The sequence below is a fragment of the Malus domestica genome, chromosome 13 (assembly GCF_042453785.1).
Source record: "Malus domestica chromosome 13, GDT2T_hap1".
Taxonomy (NCBI): Eukaryota; Viridiplantae; Streptophyta; class Magnoliopsida; order Rosales; family Rosaceae; genus Malus; species Malus domestica.
In genome coordinates, this window is record NC_091673.1 from 3,246,815 (window position 1) to 3,269,318 (window position 22,504).

At 37.0% G+C, this 22,504-nt stretch overlaps 2 protein-coding genes and 2 long non-coding RNA genes across 4 annotated transcripts; 3 read left to right on the top strand and 1 right to left on the bottom strand.

Annotated features, from left to right (window-relative positions):
• The first annotated feature begins 7,838 nt into the window (after positions 1-7,838).
• Positions 7,839-8,406, top strand: LOC114820735 (uncharacterized). Its single transcript, XR_003768186.2, has 2 exons — positions 7,839-8,140; positions 8,242-8,406. It is a non-coding gene; the product is annotated as an uncharacterized lncRNA (long non-coding RNA).
• Positions 8,407-11,404: 2,998 nt separating this feature from the next.
• On the top strand, positions 11,405-12,053 carry LOC114820527 (uncharacterized). Its single transcript, XR_003767962.2, has 2 exons — positions 11,405-11,736; positions 11,859-12,053. It is a non-coding gene; the product is annotated as an uncharacterized lncRNA (long non-coding RNA).
• Positions 12,054-12,295: 242 nt separating this feature from the next.
• On the bottom strand, positions 12,296-16,084 carry LOC103402743 (probable isoprenylcysteine alpha-carbonyl methylesterase ICMEL1). Its single transcript, XM_008341501.4, has 11 exons — positions 15,415-16,084; positions 14,744-14,820; positions 14,507-14,576; positions 14,341-14,421; positions 13,997-14,071; positions 13,745-13,846; positions 13,508-13,648; positions 13,269-13,334; positions 13,017-13,160; positions 12,712-12,802; positions 12,296-12,562 (listed from the first exon to the last, which is right to left on the bottom strand). The coding sequence occupies exons 1-11, from the start codon at positions 15,765-15,767 to the stop codon at positions 12,401-12,403; spliced, it is 1,362 nt and encodes a 453-aa protein (XP_008339723.2). The 5' UTR covers positions 15,768-16,084; the 3' UTR covers positions 12,296-12,400.
• Positions 16,085-21,162: 5,078 nt separating this feature from the next.
• LOC103424210 (uncharacterized) lies at positions 21,163-21,726 on the top strand. The gene has a single exon (XM_029091592.1). The coding sequence runs from the start codon at positions 21,163-21,165 to the stop codon at positions 21,724-21,726; it is 564 nt and encodes a 187-aa protein (XP_028947425.1).
• The last annotated feature ends 778 nt before the right edge of the window (positions 21,727-22,504 follow it).

The window sequence follows — 22,504 nt, forward strand, 5'->3', positions numbered from 1 at the left end:
GCAAAGAGATTCAACTCAATCGTCGTAAGAAATTGTCATATGCGACACCTTTTCAAGCTTTTTCATCGTCTGCTGGTATTCTGCCTACACTGTCACACCCAAACCCTAATTCTCAAGCCTTCACTGCTCAGAATTTCTCAAATTCTACAAACAACAGTCGTGGCATGGATCGAAATTCCAGAAATTATTCTCAAAATCGAGGCAATTTTCGTTCAAACAACAATCACAATTAATGGCAGAATTCATATCACAACAACAATCAGCGGCAACGCTACAATAATAATCGTGGATGTCGAAACACTTTTCAACTTTTTGGCAACAAAGTTCATTGTCAAATCTGGAGACAATTTGATCACGAAGCTTGGAATTGTCTTCATTGCATAAATGCAATTTACAGTGCTCCATCATCTCACTCTGCAATGGTGGCCAACACCTCCAATTCTGCTCATACTTGAATTGTAGACTCAGGTGCTACTTCTCACATGACCAACTCATCTGGCAATCTTCAGAATTCAGAAGCCTATAGAGGACTTGAACAAGTTACATTGGCAATGGAAAAGGTTTACCTATCTCTCATTCTGGATCTTCTATTTTGCCTACTGCACATTATAATTTTCACTTACATAATGTGCTTCATGTCCCTGCTCTTAAGCAAAATCTACTTTCTGCAAATCAATTTTTTATTGATAACTGGTGCTTAATGCATCTTTATCTTTTTCACTTCACTGTGAAGGATCTTTCTTCAGGGATGATGCTTTTTAAAGGTCCTGTCAGAGAAGGTTTCTATTATTTTCATTCCTTTTCATCTCATGTTGTGCATTCTAAAGCTTTGACTGCAACTATTAAAGCTTCCAATAAAGTGTGGCATCAAAGGTTGGGCCACCCCTTTGTGAAGATTTTACATAAATTGGCTGCAATATCATGTATCTTAGTTTCTCATAGTAAAAATAAGTCTTTTTGCTTCAAATGTGCATTAGGCAAGTGTTCTAGACTTCCTTTTGTATCTGTAACTTGCACTACCAGTAAACCTCTAAAGCTTATTCACACTGATGTTTGGGGGCCTGCACCTGTGTCTTCTCTTCATGGCTTTCGATATTATGTACTTTTTGTGGATGATTACACCAAGTATACTTGGTTTTTCCCTTTGAGATACAAATCTGAGGTATTCTCTATATTTGTTAACTTCAAGAATCTTGTTGAAAACTCTCTATGTACTAAAATCATTGCACTTAGATCTGATTCTGAGGTTGAGTTCTTGAGTAGTTCTTTCTCTCAATTTTTGATTGCCAATGGCATTCAACATCAGCTTAGTTGTCCTCATACATCTAAGCAAAATGGGTGTGCATAACGGAAACATAGGCACTTGGTTGAAACTGCAAGGACTTTGTTGGCAGCTTTTCGTGTTCCTCATTTCTATTGGGTTGATGTATTTGCAACTACAATTTATCTGATCAATCGATTACCTACTGCCTTCAAATTTTCACCTTGGGAGTTATTATTTCAACGGTTGCCAAATTACAGTACTCTTCGAGTTTTTTGTTGTGCTTGCTTCCTTTGGTTACAACCATACTCTCATTCCAAGCTACATTCGAAGAGCAAATTATGTGTTTTCATGGGATATAGCTTGCATCATAAAGGATATAAATGTCTTGACCCTGTGACCAAGAAAGTTTACACATCCCGGCATGTAGGCCTGGCAATTCCTGACACGACCCGATAACCCGACACGACACGACATGAAATTAACAGGTGTTCGGGTCGACACGATAACGAAACGGGTCATTATCGGGTAACCCGATAAGCACCTGTTAAGATAACGGGTTTGTTTGGGTATACACGTGGGTAACACGATACACGATAAGCAGAATATTAATTTAATAATTTATAACCCTAAAAAAATACTATAATAATTATATATATATATATATATATTAATTTAACAATTTTATACCCCTAAAAACTATAATAATTATATATATATATATTAAATTAACTATAATAATTATACCCAAAATATTAACTATAATAATTATATATATATATATATATTAAATTTTATACCCCTAAAAACTATAATAATTATACATACAAAATAAATAGATTTAAATCTACTTAATAAATAAATACATATACACACACACACACACACCATTGAACTTCATGGGATACGAATTATACGAAACTAATTTCAACGATCCAACCGTCAAACATATTTGTATATACTTCGAGATCGTATACGTCAAAAATTGCAAAAAACAAACATTCAGAGACCAAGTAACGGGAAAAAACTTTTCGACGGTTATAAACGAAAAATCACGATTTAACGGTCATTTTAACTCCGATTTTGATGATTTTTTACAACCACACTCCTTGACCCTATATGAATACAATGATTGAATTCAATCTTCAATTTAAAATATTTACACTAGTGGATACCACAAAATCTTATGTTATACTTAATAAAAGTATGAATAAACTCTTAAGTATTAGTGAATCTATTGTTTTGATGGGATACTCATTCTACAAAACTAGTTTCAATGATCCAACCGTCAAACATGTTTGTATAGGCTTCGAGATCGCATACGCCAAAAATTGCAAAAAACAAACATTCAGAGATCAAGTAATGGGACAAAAGTTTTCGACGGTTATAAACGAAAAATCACGATTTAACGGTTATTTTAATTCCGATTTTGATGATTTTTGACAACTACACTCCTTGACCCTATATGAATACAAGTAATGAATTCAATCTTCAATTTAAAATATTTACACTAGTGGATACCACAAAATCTTATGTTATACTTAATAAAAGTATGAATAAACTATTAAGTATTAGTGAATCTATTGTTTTGATGGGATACTCATTCTACGAAACTAGTTTCAAAGATCCAACCGTCAAACATGTTTGTATATACTTCGAGATCGCATACGTCAAAAATTACAAAAAAACAAATATTCAGAGATCAATTAACGGGACAAAACTTTTCGACGGTTATAAAAAGAAAAATCACGATTTAACGGTCATTTTAACTCTGATTTTGATGATTTTTTGCAGCTACACTCCTTGACCTTATATGAATACAATGATTGAATTCGATCTTCAATTTAAAATATTTACACTAGTACTTAATAAAAGTATGAATAAACTATTAAGTATTAGTGAATCTATTGTTTTGATGGGATACTCATTCTACGAAACTAGTTTCAATGATCTAACCGTCAAACATGTTTATATATACTTCGAGATCGCATACGCCAAAATTGCAAAAAACAAACATTCAGAGAGCAAGTAACGGGACAAAACTTTTCGACGGTTATAAACGAAAAATCACGATTTAACGGTTAATTTAACTCCAATTTTGATGATTTTTTACAACTACACTCATTGACCTTATATGAATACAATGATTGAATTCGATCTTCAAATTAAAATATTTACACTAGTGGATACCACAAAATCTTATGTTATACTTAATAAAGTATGAATAAACTATTAAGTATTAGTGAATCTATTGTTTTGATGGGATACTCATTCTACGAAACTAGTTTCAAAGATCCAACCGTCAAACATGTTTGTATATACTTCGAGATCGCATACGTCAAAAATTACAAAAAAAAAACATTCAGAGATCAATTAATGGGACAAAACTTTTCGACGGTTATAAAAAGAAAAATCACGATTTAACGGTCATTTTAACTCTAATTTTGATGATTTTTTGCAGCTACACTCATTGACCTTATATGAATACAATGATTGAATTCGATCTTCAATTTAAAATATTTACACTAGTGGATACCACAAAATCTTATACTTAATAAAAGTATGAATAAACTATTAAGTATTAGTGAATATATTGTTTTGATGGGATACTCATTCTACGAAACTAGTTTCAAAGATCCAACCGTCAAACATGTTTGTATATACTTCGAGATCGCATACGTCAAAAATTACAAAAAACAAACATTCAGAGATCAAGTAACGGGACAAAAGTTTTCGACGGTTATAAACGAAAAATCACGATTTAACAGTCATTTTAACTCCGATTTTGATGATTTTTTACAACCACACTCCTTGATCCTATATGAATACAACGATTGAATTCGATCTTCAATTTAAAATATTTACACTAGTGGATACCACAAAATCTTATATTATACTTAATAAAAGTATGAATAAACTATTAAGTATTAGTGAATCTATTGTTTTGATGGGATACTCATTCTATGAAACTAGTTTCAATGATCCAACCGTCAAACATGTTTATATATACTTCGAGATCGCATACACCAAAAAGTGAAAAAAACAAACATTCAGAGATCAAGTAACAGGACAAAAGTTTTTGACGGTTATAAACGAAAAATCACGATTTAACGGTCATTTTAATTCTGATTTTGATGATTTTTTACAACTACACTCCTTGACCCTAAATGAATACAATGATTGAATTCGATCTTCAATTTAAAATATTTACACTAGTGGATACCACAAAATCTTATGTTATACTTAATAAAAGTATGAATAAACTCTTAAGTATTAGTGAATCTATTGTTTTGATGGGATACTCATTCTACGAAACTAGTTTCAATGATCCAACCGTCAAACATGTTTGTATATATTTCGAGATCGCATACGCCAAAAATTGCAAAAAATAAACATTCAGAGAGCAAGTAACGGGACAAAACTTTTCGACGATTATAAACGAAAAATCACGTTTTGACGGTTAATTTAACTCCAATTTTGATGATTTTTTTACAACTACACTCCTTGACCTTATATGAATACAATGATTGAATTCGATCTTCAATTTAAAATATTTACACTAGTGGATACCACAAAATCTTATGTTTATACTTAATAAAAGTATGGTATATTGTTTTATTTTTTTTCATAATTATTTTGGTAAACTTCTCATAATTTGAATGATTTTTAATGTTTGGTTTTTCTATGTTTAGTTTATGCAGAAGAGAGTTATGACGTGGAAAACCTTACTGAAAACATCATCAATATAACTCTTGAAGGCAATAGATCAAGCCAAAGTTCCAATGCAATTTCATGATGATCGATGTAAATCGAGGATTTTGTAAATTGAGGTTTAAACTTTTGAGAAAGATTTCACAACCTTGAAAACAAAAACTGTTTCATTTTGCATATCCTTGCACATTTAAAGTTTGTAATAGATTAGTAGTGTTTGTATTATTTTTTTATTAGGCTCTTATTTTTAAGTGTAGATGTAGTACTTAAACGACAAATGTATTTTAATGTTTTGAAGTAATATTTATGTGGCAATGTGTGGTATGTGCAAATTTAAGAAAAAAAATATATTTTTCTTAACGGGTCATAACGGGTCGGGTCACTTTACCCGTTGGGTAAAGTGACACGACCTGTTAAGGACCCGTTAAGATAACGGGTGTGACACGACACGACCCGTTAAGATAACAGGTGTTACACGAAAACGACACGAACACGACTGACACGACCCGTTTGCCAGACCTACCGGCATGTTCTTTTTTATGAAACAAGTTTTCCTTTTCATAATTTTTCAGTCCCTGTTTCTTCCACATCTCTCAATTCTCCTCTTCAGCAATTCCCATCATCTCTCACATTTACCACTCCCACTTCCAACCTACAACCTCAACCTCACCTACCATCACCCCCACCTACAACCTTTGCCTTATCTAGTTCTCCGCAACCTACTTCCCTCTCCACAGAATTACAGGCTTCATCACCCTCTAATCCAACCTTACCATATCTTTTACCTTCCTCTAATCATCACCCAATGCAGACAAGATCAAAGTCTGGGATATTTAAACCCAAGGCTTTCACAGCCATAAAGCATCCACTTTCACCTCATATTGCTTCATATTATACTCATAACACCTATCTGCAAGCATCAAAACATCTTCACTGGCGCCAAGCAATGCAGGAGGAATATAATGCTCTTCTCAGTACAGGTACATGGTCTTTAGTTCCCTTTACATCCTCTCATAATATTGTCGGCTACAAGTGGGTATTCCAAATCAAAAAAAAGCCAGATGGGTCTATTGACAGATACAAGGCCTGATTAGTTGCTAAAGGTTTCAATCAACAAAAGGGCTTGGACTATTCTGAGACTTTTAGTCCAGTGGCAAAACCAGTTACCATTCGAATACTTCTCACTCTTGCTTGTCAATTTGATTGGTTTCTTAACCAACTTGATGTTAGCAATGCCTTTTTGCATGGTACACTCACATAATACGTGTTTATGCAACAACCTTCTGGTTTTGAGGATTCCACCAAGCCAAATCATGTTTGTCATCTTCACAGGTCTCTCTATGGTTTGAAACAAGCTCCTCGAGCTTGGTATGAAAAATTGAATGGTGCTCTGATTTCTTTGGGGTTTATTCGCTCCCAAAATGACCATTCCCTGTTTATCAAAAGGGATCCGCAGTTGGTATTCATACTGGTTTATGTGGATGACATTTTAGTCACTGGACCCTTTTCTGTAGAATGTCAAAAGGTGATTACACAATTGAGTAGTTTGTTCCCTGTTAAAGATCTTGGCTCTTTACATTATTTCCTCGGCATTGAGGTCAAGTGATCATCATCTGGAATCTTTATTAATCAGACCAAATACATTCTTGATCTTTTGCAACAGTCTCACATGGATGGAGCAAAACCATGTTCCACACCTCTCAATACAGAAAAGCTTGATCATGAGTCTCCACTTCTTGACAATGTTACTGAATACAGGTCCTTGGTAGAGCCTTACAATATCTCACCTGGACTCGACCTGATTTGAGTTTTGCTGTTAATCTTGTTTGTCAGTACATGCATAGTCCCTGAGTCTCTCACTTTCAAGTTGTTAAAAGAATCCTTCGGTACTTAAAAGGCTCTATTGATATGGGTTTATGGTTCTCTAAATGCCCTGTTCCTTTGGCACTTCAAGCATTCTCTGATGCTGACTGGGCAAGATGTTCTTTAGACAGGCGATCCACTGGTGGTTTCTGTGTTTTCCTTGGCAGTTCTATTATTAGTTGGAGTGCTAAAAAGCAACCAACAGTAGCACGATCTTCCACTGAAGCCGAATACAGGTCTCTTGCTAATAATGCCGCAGAGTTGTCATGGATCTCCAAGCTTTTAGTTGATATTGGCTATTCTCCTCCTTGTTCACCTCAGTTGTGGTGTGATAATATCTCTGCCATTTCTCTGGTGAAGAATCCTATTTTTCATGCTCGCACGAAGCATGTTGAAATAGATTATCACTACATAAGGGAGAAAGTGTTAGCCAAGCAACTTGTTGTCCAATTTGTGTGTGCACAAGATCAAGTTGCAGATATTTTTACCAAGTCTCTGTCCAAGTCCAGATTTACCTTTCCCGACACAAACTCTCTCTTTGGGTTCCTCCGTTTAGTTTGAGGGGGGCTATTAAGGATGAAAGTGTAAATATCTCCTCATTAGATAAAACTTAGAGACTAAGTAATTGTTACAGGTTTGTTAGGACAGTTAGTCATTGTTGGACTTAGTTAGGACAGTTTGTTAGACTTGATTTACATGTATATATACTCAAATGTAATCTTATTGTTTTTTGATTAAATGAAAAATACATTTCTAATAGGATTGATGTCTACATAATTTGAAAATGTACATAATTTCTTTATACGAAGTGTTTGTACTTCTCTGTAGGTTTAATTAAGCATATCAAAATCAACTATCTACCAATACACGCACTCGAATACGCATCAAATGATGTCAATTTACATATGTCTCGATTAAGCATCCGATTCAGCACCATCTCCCAACAGGCCACCAGTCCATTTTATCCCCCTTTGCTCGTGCAATCACATCTTATTCACCTCATATCTGCTGAAAGTAGGGATTCTAATTCCGTGTCACAATTATGAACTTCGACTATAAAATGGTTGAACTCTAGTAGAGGTAACAATTGAGGCCAGACAACAGGAAGCAAACACTTTAGCGTGTAAGATTAACAAAACCGAAATGGCATCACTCAAGCAAGAGAAACCTACTTCCACTCAACCCACTGCCGGGCAGGCCAAGAAAGAGCCTGCTCCAAAAGCTTGTTGTACCACACCCAAAGCTCCAGCCTCCAAACCCGACCCTAAGAAGGCTGAGACAAAGCCTAGGGAGCTTAAGAAGAGGGTAAGTGCCTAAATACATCGATCCATATATTTTCATATTTATTGGGCACCAAACATGTGCTTATTAACACCTTAAATTTTGTTTTGCGACGGTTTTATCAGACAACAGGAAGCAAGCCTGCAGCCAAGAATTAGATGAAAGAAACGGTGTGAGGCGAGGAGTGCATGAAGATGCTGAATCACTGTGGTCCTCCATATTCTGATAATAATATGTCTCTCCTTTTAGGCTTGGCCTGATAAATAAAAGAGAACTTTATTTTAGAGGAACATTTGCTTGGTATTTGCTTAAACTACATGAAATATTAATTTGCAAACATAAAGCATTCAGAAGGGTGTTCATAAATATGAACCAGAATATGAAGATACTGAGAAAGTTCAAGTGTTAAACCATTTAAAAAATATTTTTAAAAAATGGGCAGATTCTGTATGTTTTCAGTATCCGAAGACCTCCAAAAGGAATCGGCCATTTACTTTCTAATATTAGACAATGTTTTAAGTGAACTGAACAACTTTGATCACAAGGATCACAAGAAATTAAAGATATCAAAATTCAATAGAACTGAAGTTTCTTGGTACAAATTAGGGGTTTGATTTTGTGCTAAAAATTAAAGGATGACTAGTCCAACAGATAAATGCCAGAATTGAACGCATGTTGAAAGTAAAACATAAAATAATATGCTAAAGAGAAATTGATAAAAGGTGAAATAGAAAGCAGATTTATGAGATTAAGCGGCACTAAATTTGCGAACTTTGATGCATCGTATGACCGGGAAATATGAGAGACTCTGCAGTGCTGTATAAGCTGTCATGAAAAACATGCACCAAGCTTTTTTCTTCTGTTTTCTAGTTGGCTAAAGATCCTCTGCATATACCGGCCTGTTATTCGATAAAATCAGATATATGCAACCCAATAAGTTACAATGTCAATGCAAAAATCAAAATAGGGAAGAAGAATAACAAGGACCTTCTTCATTCCTAGCCAGTTAAGACAATGAAGAAATACTTAACGATCTCCATTTCTACAACTCATACAAAAGGATCTCCTTTTTCTCATAAAAAATGAAACTAAGAATGTATGGAAATGAGCATTCATCTCAGCCCTTGCCTTAGAGAATGTTGTATATACTGTCACCATACATAAATTAATAATTTAAATCACTCTGCGAGGGCCTGTGCATAGCCAATTTGACAAGATAGAGCAGTCAAACTGTTGGAAAATATTAGTATTTAGGTTTACTTTAATGTTTTGTTTTCTGGGCTTAGCCCGTTAGCATTAGGGTTTAGGGTTAGTTTATTATAAATAGAGTGTTTTGTTATTCATTAGATATCAAGCTATTCACAATGTAGTCTCTTAGGGTTTTGTAGCCGTTCCGGCATTCTAGTTTGTTTAATAATATTCTTATTAATTTGTAGTCTTATTCGTTGTGCACTCTGATATTCAACTTGGTATCAGAGCAGGTTTGATCTTTCGGGATTTAATCTATTCTTCTTGATAGGTATCCATGTTGTTTGTTTGATAATAGTTTTCAGTGTTTGTTTTGAAAAGAAAAAAAATTTGATTATGTTTGCTCGGACGACCCACCAGAATCTGCCCCACTTCCGCTGCATCGTCACCCAGCCATCAGCCTTCGTACCAGGTCTGCAACTAGAAACCCAGCACATCTGTTGTTCGTATCCAACACCAGCCGCATCACCACACAGTTTCCTGCACTGCATCCGCACCCTTTGATCGGACCCGCACCACTTGCACCTCCGCACCAGACCCATGAAATCGTCTACCCACCACTGACTGCGCTGCCTTCGCACCGTACCCGCATCCTCGCCGCCGCTTTGATCCGCACTTCATCGCCTCTACTTTCCCATCGCGTCAAGAATCCCAGAATTGAGATCCCATACTGCACTTGGATTTGTTTTCTCTGGAGAACACTGCCCAGATAGAAGAAGAGAATAAGGAAACAGAAGTCGAAAAATAGAAGAAGAAAAAATGAAAAAAAAGGAAAAGAAAGAAAAAGAAAAACCGTTGTCCAATACAAGAAAAAGTTATATTGTTTGTTGGAGAGGAAAGCATTCGAAAGGTCCCAGGAGAAAGAAAAAAAAATTGCTGTTGGTTTAGGCCCACACGGGCAGAGAAAAAAAAAAGTTATGGTTAAGTTTGTTTGAAGGCCCACACAAGTTGGTGGCGTTGTTCGTTTGTTGCTACAATTGAGATATGAAAATCTCGTCCGTTTAGTGACGGGTTCTTTCCATACTCTCAACTCTAGTCAGTCGGAACCACAATCAGTTTGCCAGCAAGAATCAAGTCAAGTTTGCTAGTCAAGTCAAGTTCGCAAGTTCACCAGTTCGCAAGTCAAGTCAAGTCAAGTTTGCATACCTGCCTGTCTGTCTGTCTGCGTTGCGGAGCCTGCCTGTCTGTCTGTCCGCATTGCGGAGCCTGCCTGTCTGTCTGTCTGTCCGCGTTGCGGCGGAGCCAGTCTGCATCTGCTTGTTTGCAAACCCATGTCGTATACCGCCATGAGTTTGACGGGGGTGTTGGAAAATATTAGTATTTAGGTTTACTTTAATGTTTTGTTTTCTGGGCTTAACCCGTTAGCATTAGGGTTTAGGGTTAGTTTATTATAAATAGAGTGCTTTGTTATTCATTAGATATCAAGCTATTCACAATGTAGTCTCTTAGGGTTTTGTAGCCGTTCCGGCATTCTAGTTTGTTTAATAATATTCTTATTAATTTGTAGTCTTATTCGTTGTGCACTCTGATATTCAACTCAAACCCCTTTGCACCTAACTTCGAATTCATCCACGTCGTTTAGATTAGATTAGAGTATTGCTTGAATAATGTATGTTACACTATCACTCAGCGGGTTTTCAATTTTGCCAATGGATGTGATTTTTGAGCCCCAAAGACTAGTCTTCAACATTTAGTTATGTAAATATTGGGATATTACTTAATTTTACAGAAGTTTCGTTGATCGGATTAGGAGCAATGGATCATAATAGTTTTTCTTGATTAGTGTAATTTCACTACTATATGCACTTGCTATTACATAATGAAATTCCAGAAGACCCAAAAAGTCCAAGAATCACACAATTATTTATGAAAAGAATCATATAATTAGTTCTTGATCGCATGTTATTCCTGTAAAACGTCATTCACAACCCATTTGGTGAAATTCGATCTCTCATAATTTCAGTATATATCAGTAAGCAAGCAAAAGCATCTGATGCCAACAGCCTTTTAAGTGCAGCTATGCTTTCTTTGCCAATACTGGTTATTCCATTCTCTTCCAAACACCTTTTATCATAACTTGTTATTCTAATTCCATTTCTACACTTGTGCCCTGCACTTATAAAAAGGGTAGTTTCAGAAGCAGCCAATATTCACAACACACACGTTAAATTTTTCGTATAGTTGCGAAAAGAGAGTTAATTTAGAGAAGTATGGCATCAATGAAGGCGGAAAGGCAAGTCGGCACTCAGCTGTTTGGGCAGGCCAAGAAAGAACCTGCCGTTGCCAAGGCTGGTGATGCCAAAGCTCCGGCATCTAAAGCCACCCCAAAGAAGGCTGCAGCCGCACCAAAGTCTCCGGCACCCAAGAAGAAGGTATAAATATATATATACTATCAGTTACTTTCACAAACACCATGGCTTCGTTTTTGCATTTCCGTCATCTTCTTGCGTCATGTGAATTTGGTTTCACTAACAAACCGGTGATAATTGACCAGGGTAAAGGTGGCAAATCTGCAGCAAAGAACTGACCAAATTGCTGATGAAGCATGCAGCAAAAGCAACGATTTCATTTCGTTTTCTCGTAATATTTTGTCTTTTTGGATTTTGTAATCAGCAAGGTGTGTAAGCATGGTAACTTTGATGTAATCCACGTAAACCATCCCAATGAAATAACAACTCATGTTTAGCTATGGAGCTGGTTTTGTCTAGAATCAAACTCAAATAAACCGCAACGAAGGCATGGTCCGAGATTACAAAATTTTAGCGAACATGTTCAAGTAAATGAGCTAATTACGTGCAGTTTAAAAACTATTTCACTTCAAATTACAAAATATAAATTGCTAACTGATAGTTTGGTATGAACAAGAATAAGGGAGAGAAAATCTTTGATATTGAGACGAGAATTGGATAATTCTGAAGGTTGGACAAAAAATAAGGGGTAAAAACTTCACGTGTCATTAATGATATGTACAAAATGAATACAATCAATCACCAAGAAACTAGGTTTTAGGGTTGATAAATGATTAACAAAAATTGGCTAGAACGGGCTGACACGGTGAGCCAACTTCAACATGCACTCAGGCACAAGGCGCCTTCTTGGCGGAGCCACAGCATCTTTGGCGAGAGCCTCTAAATCACCTTCATGAATGATAGCTACTAAATCTTCAAACATATCATCTCTACCACCACGCATTGGATCCTGAACAACACATCCACCGACTAAATTTAACATATGAAACTCTTCTTTTTTAAATTGTTTCTTTCTTTCCTCATGAGGGGGCTTATCGAACAGGAAAATGAAAAACTGGCATGAGAATTAAAAATGAACCATCTTTGGTGCTCCCTTACCTGAAGAAACAAATCCGTATGAGTCTTCCCTTCATAAAGAATCGACTCAGCTGTCACTCCAAGTCTCTGAAGAGTTTCTGCAAAATTCTTGCTGCACAGAGAACATGTTTGTCAAAGCCTGTGGCAATAGAACCATATTTCTGAATAGTATATTTTCCACTCTAATATAGTGATATTAAGCGATACGAAACTTAGATACTGAACTATAAGAGTTTATTTCTGAAGAGCCAACTATAGATTTGCACTATTTCGATTAAGAAATAACTGCAAGCAATCAAATCATTCATTTCAGGGGAAACGTATACCTGGCATCTGATGGTATGGAGTAATCTGCAGTACCATGAAACAAAATAATAGGAGGTAGGAGAGAAGCAGCATTTCTAACATTCTGGTCCTGAATCATGAGTTCTGGAGAAAAACGTTGCAAAGATTGTTCTCCTTCCATTATGCTGCGAGAGGTTTTGAAGTCATAAAAATTAAATGCAGTTCGAACTAAAACTATGAGAGTATAAGAGCATATGTATGATTAACATTTTAGGAGACCAAGAAGTCCGTACCCTAAAAAGATTGAACGATACAGACCTCGGCGGTGGAAGTGATCCACCAAGTTAAGCAAATTGTACCTGTTCGGAATCAGAAAACTCATAACTAACAAAAATACATGAAAAAGTGCAGAAGGTGAAATCAGAAACACAAGATTGAATAAAGAAATAAGTATGATTCCTTGCAGAACTCTTACATTCGAATTAGATGAAAGAACAAAGAAATAGTCATAATAATCTTAAACTGTCATTACCCTCCAGACAAACCAAAGTAAGCCTTTATCTGGGAGAGACTCCAAGAAGAGCTCTCTCCTTCGCCGGCCTCCTTAATTGCCTGGTCAACGAGGGTGCAGGCACCAATATGTGCACCAGCCGATTGTCCCATTACATAAACCCTGCACAAACATAGCAGGAAAAACACCAACTTTTAGCCACTAGGATTGCCTCCACAACGGAAAAAATTATACAAACAATAGAAAAGATTTTATTACCTATTTGGGTCGCCTCCATAATCAGCAATATGATTGCACACAAATGAGATGCCTTGAGAAGCATCCTTTACCATATCACTGATAGTACCCTGAGGAAAATTTCTGCATGAAGATGTCAAATCAATTAACCTTTTAAGAAAGACTCAAATCTCCGTGCATCTAGTAAGGAACTTCAGCAGAACAGAGTTTCATTCGGACACCCGACATGAGTTATTTGTAGTATGTGTGCTTGCTTGAAGTTTAAATATTCACCTGTAATCTATGCATGCCACTATGATGTCTCTTTCTGATAACTGCTGTCCTAAAAGAGAACCCCATGCTTTGTAACTGCATTACCGAAAAACATGTTAAGAATAGATAAGCAGGAATCTGTTGTGAGAACAAGGCAACTAAGATCATATTTGAACAAACGAACCAAAACTATGACACTGAATCTACAATTCAGTTATAAGGAATAACAGTACCCAGAAAAGTTACCTCTCAGCCACACTGCTTAAGATTAACATTCCGAAAACAACAGAAATGTAAGCTACTGCTAGCTTAGACTTTTCATGGAATTATTAAAAACTAAACTGCCAAGGAGCAACATCACTCACCCAATAATCCAGGCTCCACCAGTTACAAATGCAATGACTGGCTTTGGCCCATCGCTATTTTTGGGTAGATACAGATCTAGCCTGCAGAACAAAACTTCAGGTATTAATTCTGCAACACAAATGAATATTGTCCTAAATACATAAAAAACATATATTCGTATCCTACCTATTTCTTGGTTGATCACCATAAACTATACCTCTGCGAACCTGACGGGAGAAGAAATAATAATAGCCAACTACAAAAAGAAAGGTGGATTAAGTCATGCTCCCCTGGATTACGAGTCCTCTATGTCATGGTCATGATAATGCCTACAAATTTAATGTCTGAAATGGACCAAAAAAGCATGTATAATGTCTAAAAGGTATGCAAGAGGTCAAGCATAAATGTACGAAAGTAACAAACCTTGAATAAAACCTGGCATAAGTAAAAACGAATAGCAACCAAGGGCGAGAAATCTTGTAATCCATCTGTAGCCTACCCTGAATAAAAATATACGATCAGGAAGCATCTAACCACACGGATAAGTTATATAAAGAATCTCGAAGAAACAGTACAAGATACATATAGTTGAAATTCCAAATACCGTGTAACACAACAAATCGTCTTTCTTTTTACAGAACACACAACAGAAGGGACTTCTGAAGCCAAATCTTCTCTCTTTCTAATGTGAAATGTTTAGGATGGTGTTGGTTCTTATGTGAGCATAATCGCTTGACGCTCGAGTTTCCCTAGTTACATGAACGTAAAAAGACTATATCTGATTTCTTCCAAATTTCCAATCAATAATTTCATCTAAATTTCCACCAAAATCTATTCCTTAATTAAAAATTTATTTTCTGAAGATCTTCATCTCAACCCAACATTTAATCCAATTTCAAAGGAGATTCAGCCACTATAGTAATTTTCCTACAGGTCACTTCAAAAGATACAATTTTTACAGCTCTAACTCATTTCAGACCAAAATTTAAGACCTTCAAGTTCCAATCCAAATGACAAAATGGTTATTCAAAAACATCTAAAAAACAGTTAAATCATCAAATCCAAACACAAAAAAGATGAGAAATTTTGAGTACCCAAGATATTTTAACAGCTTCAAACTCAACCGGGTCACCAAGAACGTCTCGGCAGCAGCGTGCTCCACATCGCCGGCCAAGGAGTGGCGGCTACCCTCATCGGAGTGGGAAGAAAGGGAGCTGTCGCTGGCGGTCCGGCGCCGCCGTTGCTGGTGGTTGTTGGCAGCGGCAGCGCTGGTGGTTGTGTAGCTGGAGACCCTGGGGAGAAGGGGCTTGAGAGGCGTGTTCTTTTCTTCATCCTCGAAATTCGAGTACAAGAGAAGCCCGGTTGTCGGGTCGTCCTCTGCTTCTTTGCGTAGCGATTTCTCTGAAGGGGGGTGATATGTTATGGGCAGAATCTGCTGCGATGGCATTTTGTAGAGACACAAAACTCGGCAGCAAATCCTGATGAGCTATGTGCTTCGTGAATAACTGTAATAACCGACTGTTTCCCCTTTCTGGGAATTTTTATTGGGCAGTGGGGAAATCTGGGGAATTGTCAGATTTGGAGATCAACGGGAAACGGGAGAAAAGTAATCCATTTTCTCAAAAACTGCAGTGTTCATTCTTTGGTATGCAGAAGCCAACCAGAGAGAGAGAGAAGGGGGGGGGGGGAGGGAGGGGGTTGGTGAAGGCCAGTTGTGTGCCACGTGGGGTGCCGTGATGGGCTGTTGAACTTTGATTTTGGAGGAGTTGGAATTGGTCGTTTTCCATTGAGTTTTCTTGTTTTTTTTTTGTGTTCTCCCCTGTCTTTTTTGTTTAGCTTTGTTTAACTTTAACGGCTATGAGTGTTATAAGGAGCTGTTTGGCCTTTATTATCTCGTATTCACTTGAGCTGCAAATCTTTTACGGACTTCACTTTGAAACTGATTTTTTACTATTGCAATGTCTTGCGTGAAAAAATTTGGAATAAGTGATTTGTGGTTTCCTTCTACGCATCTTTGAAAAAATAGATTCATTAGGTAAACAACTAGCAATAAACAATAGAATAAGAGTAACTTTTATTTTTGGGTGAATTGAAAGAGCATAACTTGAAACAAAGAAAACTCAAACATGTAAATCAAGAGAATAACTTTGGGTTTAATCATGCAACTGAAATATCGATAGCGTCAATAATATAAGTGACATGTTAATAATTTATAACGTGTCACTATGTTTATCTATATTGAAAGACCTGAGCCGACCGCCGATATTGAATCACATCCAAGTTTTTATGTTAAACCTAACATTCCCTAGGTTGGATCGCTCTACAAGTGCTTTGGATTACAACGAAGGCGTACATGAGTCAGCATTTCTTGGACTGTAGTCAATAGCATAGCAGTAGCTGGGTAAAAAATCATGTGCCAAATTTCTTGGAACAACAATGAATCGTATTTTACTGGGTTGTCACTTTCAATTGGATAACTCTGTTTAAACGGGCTGGTCCAAGTAAATGGGCTCTCTCTTCGTTGTCTCCAATATATGTTGTCAAGGTCCATGGGCCTGGAATTGCAGACCAGATGTTTGTTTGTGGACCTGAATGGGTTGAAGAGTAAGGGAGTGAATCTGAATTTGTCTCATGAAAGCAAAGCACACGAATAAAACATATGAACTTTAACAAAAAGTTACCGATACTGTTTATTTTAACAAAAAATCATATTTTTACATTAAAAAATCAATCCTAGTACTATTCACTTTACCCTTTATTTTGTCCTTATCGTTAAAATTTAAAATTTTCAAATATTTTTTATTAGTTTTTCTTAAAACATAACAATAACCATACTTTGCTGCTGAAAGAAAAGCAATTGAAAAATCAATTACAAATAGACATGTATCTGAATAATTGAAATTGAAATCTATTATAGGACGGAACCACATAGAGACTAGGGTGGGTGCAGGCCCATCCTGAATTGTATTTATAACATTGTCTGTAAGGTATAACAGCAATAAGCATGTGGCCTATTGGCAATTTGAGTTTGAGAGTTCCAGCAATTTTAAGTTAAGCCTTTAAATTTATGATTGAATTTAACGTGTTAATCTTTTTTTTCTTTTCTTTTTTTATTAAAATTCGTAAATAAGTTATGTTCTTATTATATAATCATCTCAATACTAACTTTTTCAAACACTTTTTAAAGTTTTATCATCGTATTTGATTAAAATTTTCATTGCCAGGAATAAAGAAAACACGTTAGCTTTTCCCCAATTGATTATATTTGCCATATTTTATCTAATTTATTTCATATGGAATAAAAAGGCCCCTCCTAGAATGAGTTTTTGGCTTCGCCACTAGATATTTGTCCATTTGTGATTGAGTTTTAGCAGTACTTGTTACTTTTATTTCAGCAACGAAGCATGGTTCACATAACAATAATAGGAATTAACAAAAAAGGTAAATCTCCAAAATGGTTCCTGAAATTTGCATAACTCATCACTTTGGTCCCTGAGATTCCAAATCGATAAAAGTGGTCCCTGAGATTGTCCACCATCCATCATTTTGGTCATTCCATTAAAAACTCCGTTAAGTGTCCCAGTGCTCTTAGTCGGAAGTTTGGGCAATTTTCAAAGCTTCGTAACTCAATCGTTTATTAACCAAATTCGACCCATAATATATCAAAATGAAGATAGAAAAGTGTAGAATAAGATTATACCTATTTCAAAGCCCAATGTTTGCGAAGATTACTGGAAAATAGCCTCGACGTTGACTGGTCCGAGTGAAAACTTGAAAACTCACCAGAAACTGAGCACACTTTAAACGTTCATAACTTTTTCAATACACAACGAATTCAAGTGATTTAAAAACAAAAATCATACTTCTCGATGAGACGAAGAGAATGGTACCTTTTTTTTATGGCTCGAAAGTGACTGTATTGGTCTCGAGTTAGCCAATTTCGAGCCGTTTTCCGGCCAAACCACGGTGATTTAGCCATCTAAAAATGTACCATTCTCTTCGTCTCATCAAGAAGTATGGTTTTTGTTTTTGAATCACGTGATTTTGTTGAGTATTGAAGAAGTTATGAACGTTTAAAGTTTGCCCAGTTTCCGGCGAGTTTTCAAGTTTTCACTTGGACCAATCAACTTTAAGGCTATTTTCCGGCCATCTCCAGCAACCATTGGGCTTTGAAATAGGTATAATCATATTCTAAACTTTCCTATCTTCATTTTGATATATTATGGGTCGAATTTGGTTAAGAAACGATTGAGTTACGAAGCTTTGAAAATTGCCCAAACTTCCGACCAAGAGCTCCGGGACACAAAGGACCAAAATGATGGATGGTGGACAATCTCAGGGACCACTTTTATCGATTTGGAATCTCAGGGACCAAAATGATGAGTTATGCAAATCTCAGAGACCATTTTGACGATTTACCCTTAACAAAAATCTTAATTCATGGGGGGTGACAAACTTCATTCATTTATCATATTTTCTCATTGCGACAGAGTGATGTTGGCACACCCCCTTAGCCATTAATTTACATTCTAAATTGAATATCGAAGTTTTTTTTTTCTTTCTCTAAAATCGTAAAATAACTGAATAAGTGTTACAGGAAATGTAGAAAAGCTAAAAATGAGTCCCAGCTGTTAACCAGCCAACATACCACATTATTGCACAGAAACCCTAATTGGTTAGTTCCATTATTCGACAAATGTGCATGAAAATAATCATGCATCCACTGTGGCTACGTTGATAACTATTTTGGTCAATCCCATCACTCTTTTTTGACAAAAATAAAAGCAATGTATGTTGCAAATTGCAGTTGTTCGATTGTGTTGGGCAGCATTTTTTTCTTTTTTCCACAAAAGAATCCAAAAGAAGGTTGTGATCGAGTGATGAGTAAAGCAGATGGGGTCCTGAATGCCAAGAAATAAGAATTATGTTAAATCAACCAAAATATTAGATTAATAATTGAACAGATGGATGATGGGGTTTTTAAAATGCTATATCACTTTTCTTCGGATAAGTACACTCCAATAATGCATATCCCATTTGCAGATCACTAGTTCATATATACACTTCCTTTGTCTGGTGGTAGCTGTGGAGTAAAAAATAATCAAGAAAATTATGGAGGCGACACGTGTACTTTTAGATAAAAATGATAAAATTACCTTTAAGGCACACCGGGATTCCAACGCACATGCAACGGACAATAACGATTCAATCAAGGAAGAGTCAATGGTGATCAAAATGATATTTATTCAAAACCCTCTCATCACTCTTCATCAAATCCTCACTCAAAAGGTAACTCCCAATTTTCCTATTCAATTTGGGATTAATTGCAAGATATTATTTCACATAATATCTTGCAATTACACTCACAATTTGACCATATGTGGTTGGCCCCTATTTTCCAAATAGGGGCGGTCACTCCCCTATAAATAGTCATGTTTTCCCACTAAAATGCTAGACCATTTTCTCCCAAAAAATTCCTAAACACTTTCTTTCTCGAATTCTAACTTTGGCATTGGAGATTTTTCGGCCAAAGCCCACCTTATTCATGGGCCCATGAGGCTTTTGGCCTTAATCTTAGGTGTTATTATTTTGCAAGTGCATTTTCGTCAAAAGAGAAGACGGCGGAAATTTGCATCCACAAATTGGTGCTTTCATTGAGAGTTCGATTCACACGCTCGAAGAAGACTCTCGCATTCAAAGTTTCTCATTTCTCGTTCGTTCTTAAATTTTTTGTACTTTCTTATTCCTAGAATTTTTTTATTCTTTGAATAGATGTAAGGAAAAAAAATACAATGACTGGAAATTCAGAAACCATAACGAACAGAACTTCCTACGTTTAAAGATTCAGATCGAATGATGGAGGACGAGACATAGCCCCACCACGACAATCCACAAGGCTCAACACGATGGCAAAAAGAGCAACTTTGCCACCACAGAGCACCACCACCATGGCAACCACAGAAACCACCGTGGCAGTGGGGAGTAGGTCAGCTTCGTGGCAGCAAGCCCATAGAAAGCAGGGAGCAGTTGCGCTAACAGCCCAAGAGGCGACCTAAGCAGCCCATGCTGCAAGGCCCGTCACGAGCCGGCCTAAGCCGCTACCCCAGCAGCCCAAGCCCAAGGTGCATCATAGGCCCAAAACGCGCTAACAATCATCTCGACCCAAGCCGCTACCCTAGCAGTGCAATCCAACCCATTCCTGTGGCCCACTTGGTGATCCCGACTGGTCCAAGATCAGTTCAACAGTTCAAGCTTCAAATTTTTAGACCGACGATTAAACCGAGGGCATTTTCACCCCGAGTTTATGCGGATTTGATCTATCCCGGCTTAAATTTTGCACTTGGAGTCCACTACACTTCTACCACATATGGAGAAGCCTACCATCCAAGCTTTTCCATCCTGCATGGTGAACAACACTTGTCTTGACAAGTCATAGAGTTAACTAGTGCCCTCGCGCAGCAAACGACCTTGGTGAATCAGCTTTTGTAGAATACCGAGATGCAGCGTGCTCCGAACAAGGTGTCCTGAACATTCTCCACCTCACATCTGAGTAGGAAACATAGCGGACAGAGAGAAGTAGTCACTCAATCCGGCTCAAGTTCAACCGGTAGTCTGCGAGTAGCCCACTCGCTTGCCAGGAACGTGCCACCTGCACCGCAACGGGGCATAGACGGGGTGAGCATAGGGAAGAGTGACCTAGACTAACAGGTGACGATCGGGGGCAGCTAAAAGTTCCATTGCCCTAGCAGAGGAAAATTCAAGAAAATTTTGAAAGGCTCCTGACCGAACGATTGCGTAATTTCTAGCACAACGAGACTACTGACGATGCAGTTCGACGTGACATGACCAACATAAGCATGTCACCATTCACTGATGAGACCCAGTGGACAGATTCACCTCGCGGGTTCACTGTGTCTCACTTCACTCTGTACATGGGAGATGAAAATTCGGATCGACATCTCAAGCACTACCATAGTACCATGATCCTCTACAGGAACAATGATGCATTTATGTGCAAAATTTTTACCACAACTTTACTAGGCGAGGCGCAAGGCTGGTACCACACCCTATCATCGCGGTCGATCCAGAATTTCAATGAACTTTCCTTGATTTTCACTAAGGAGTATTCGTTTAATTGCTTAATCAAAAGGACATCCAACCATCTCTTCAGCGTCATAAAAGACCATTGGGAGACAATTTGCAACTATGTCAAGAAGTTCAAAGCAGAAAAGGCCAAGATTGCTGGCTGCAACGAAGACATAGTAACGACATCATTCAGAAATGGGCTTCCCACCGAACACCCTTTATTCATAGGATTGATCATGGGAGAAAAACTGATCCTAGCAGCTTCTTATGCTTTGGCGGAAAAGCACACACTATGGGACAAGGCCAAGCAGTCTATGTAATACTCTGAAAATTTAAATATATGAATTAGATATTCATAATTATGAATACATGGAGAACATTGAAAATAAATCGATTTATGATTATGAAAATTTAATTGGGGAATTTTAAAATTTTGTTACCGGGAATTATTATAATTTACGTCGTAAAATTTATTGATAAGTGGAAAAGATGGAAATGGCCTTAGTGGGTTTAACGTAATTATACGAGGGTGTATTTTATAATTATACATATTAAATTATTTCTTGTTAAATTTGGATAGAGCATGGCCCTATGAGCGCATAGGCACAAACCGTTTGTGAAACGGAGTTATAATAAAATAGTTATTAGCATTTAAAGTCGGGGACATTTTTGTAAATTTAACCCCCTTTAGAAGGCTCCAGATTTTCTGGAGTACTGAGATTCTGCCACGTGTGTAGCTAAGATGAGAAGAAAAGAAAAGAAATGAAGGAAATGGATGGCTGTGATGGAAAAGAAAAGATTGAAAAAAGGGGGGGGCACAAACAAATCAAGGGGGAAGGAAATGAGGGGAAATGAGGGAGAAGAAAGAGAGAGAACTGGATCCTCTTGCCATGGCGACCCGACCCAACCTGACCCGGTTTTACCTTCCCCGTCCGATGTCCATTGGAAGTAATTCCAGTGTCTATGGAAAGCTCTTGACGAGCCCAACATTCTTGTGTTGTTAGATTGTTAAATTTCTTATCAAATTTTACGAATCGAAACCATAAACCCAAGGTTGTTCCAGCGGGTTCCTCCTTTTTTTAGTGAATTCTGAAATGA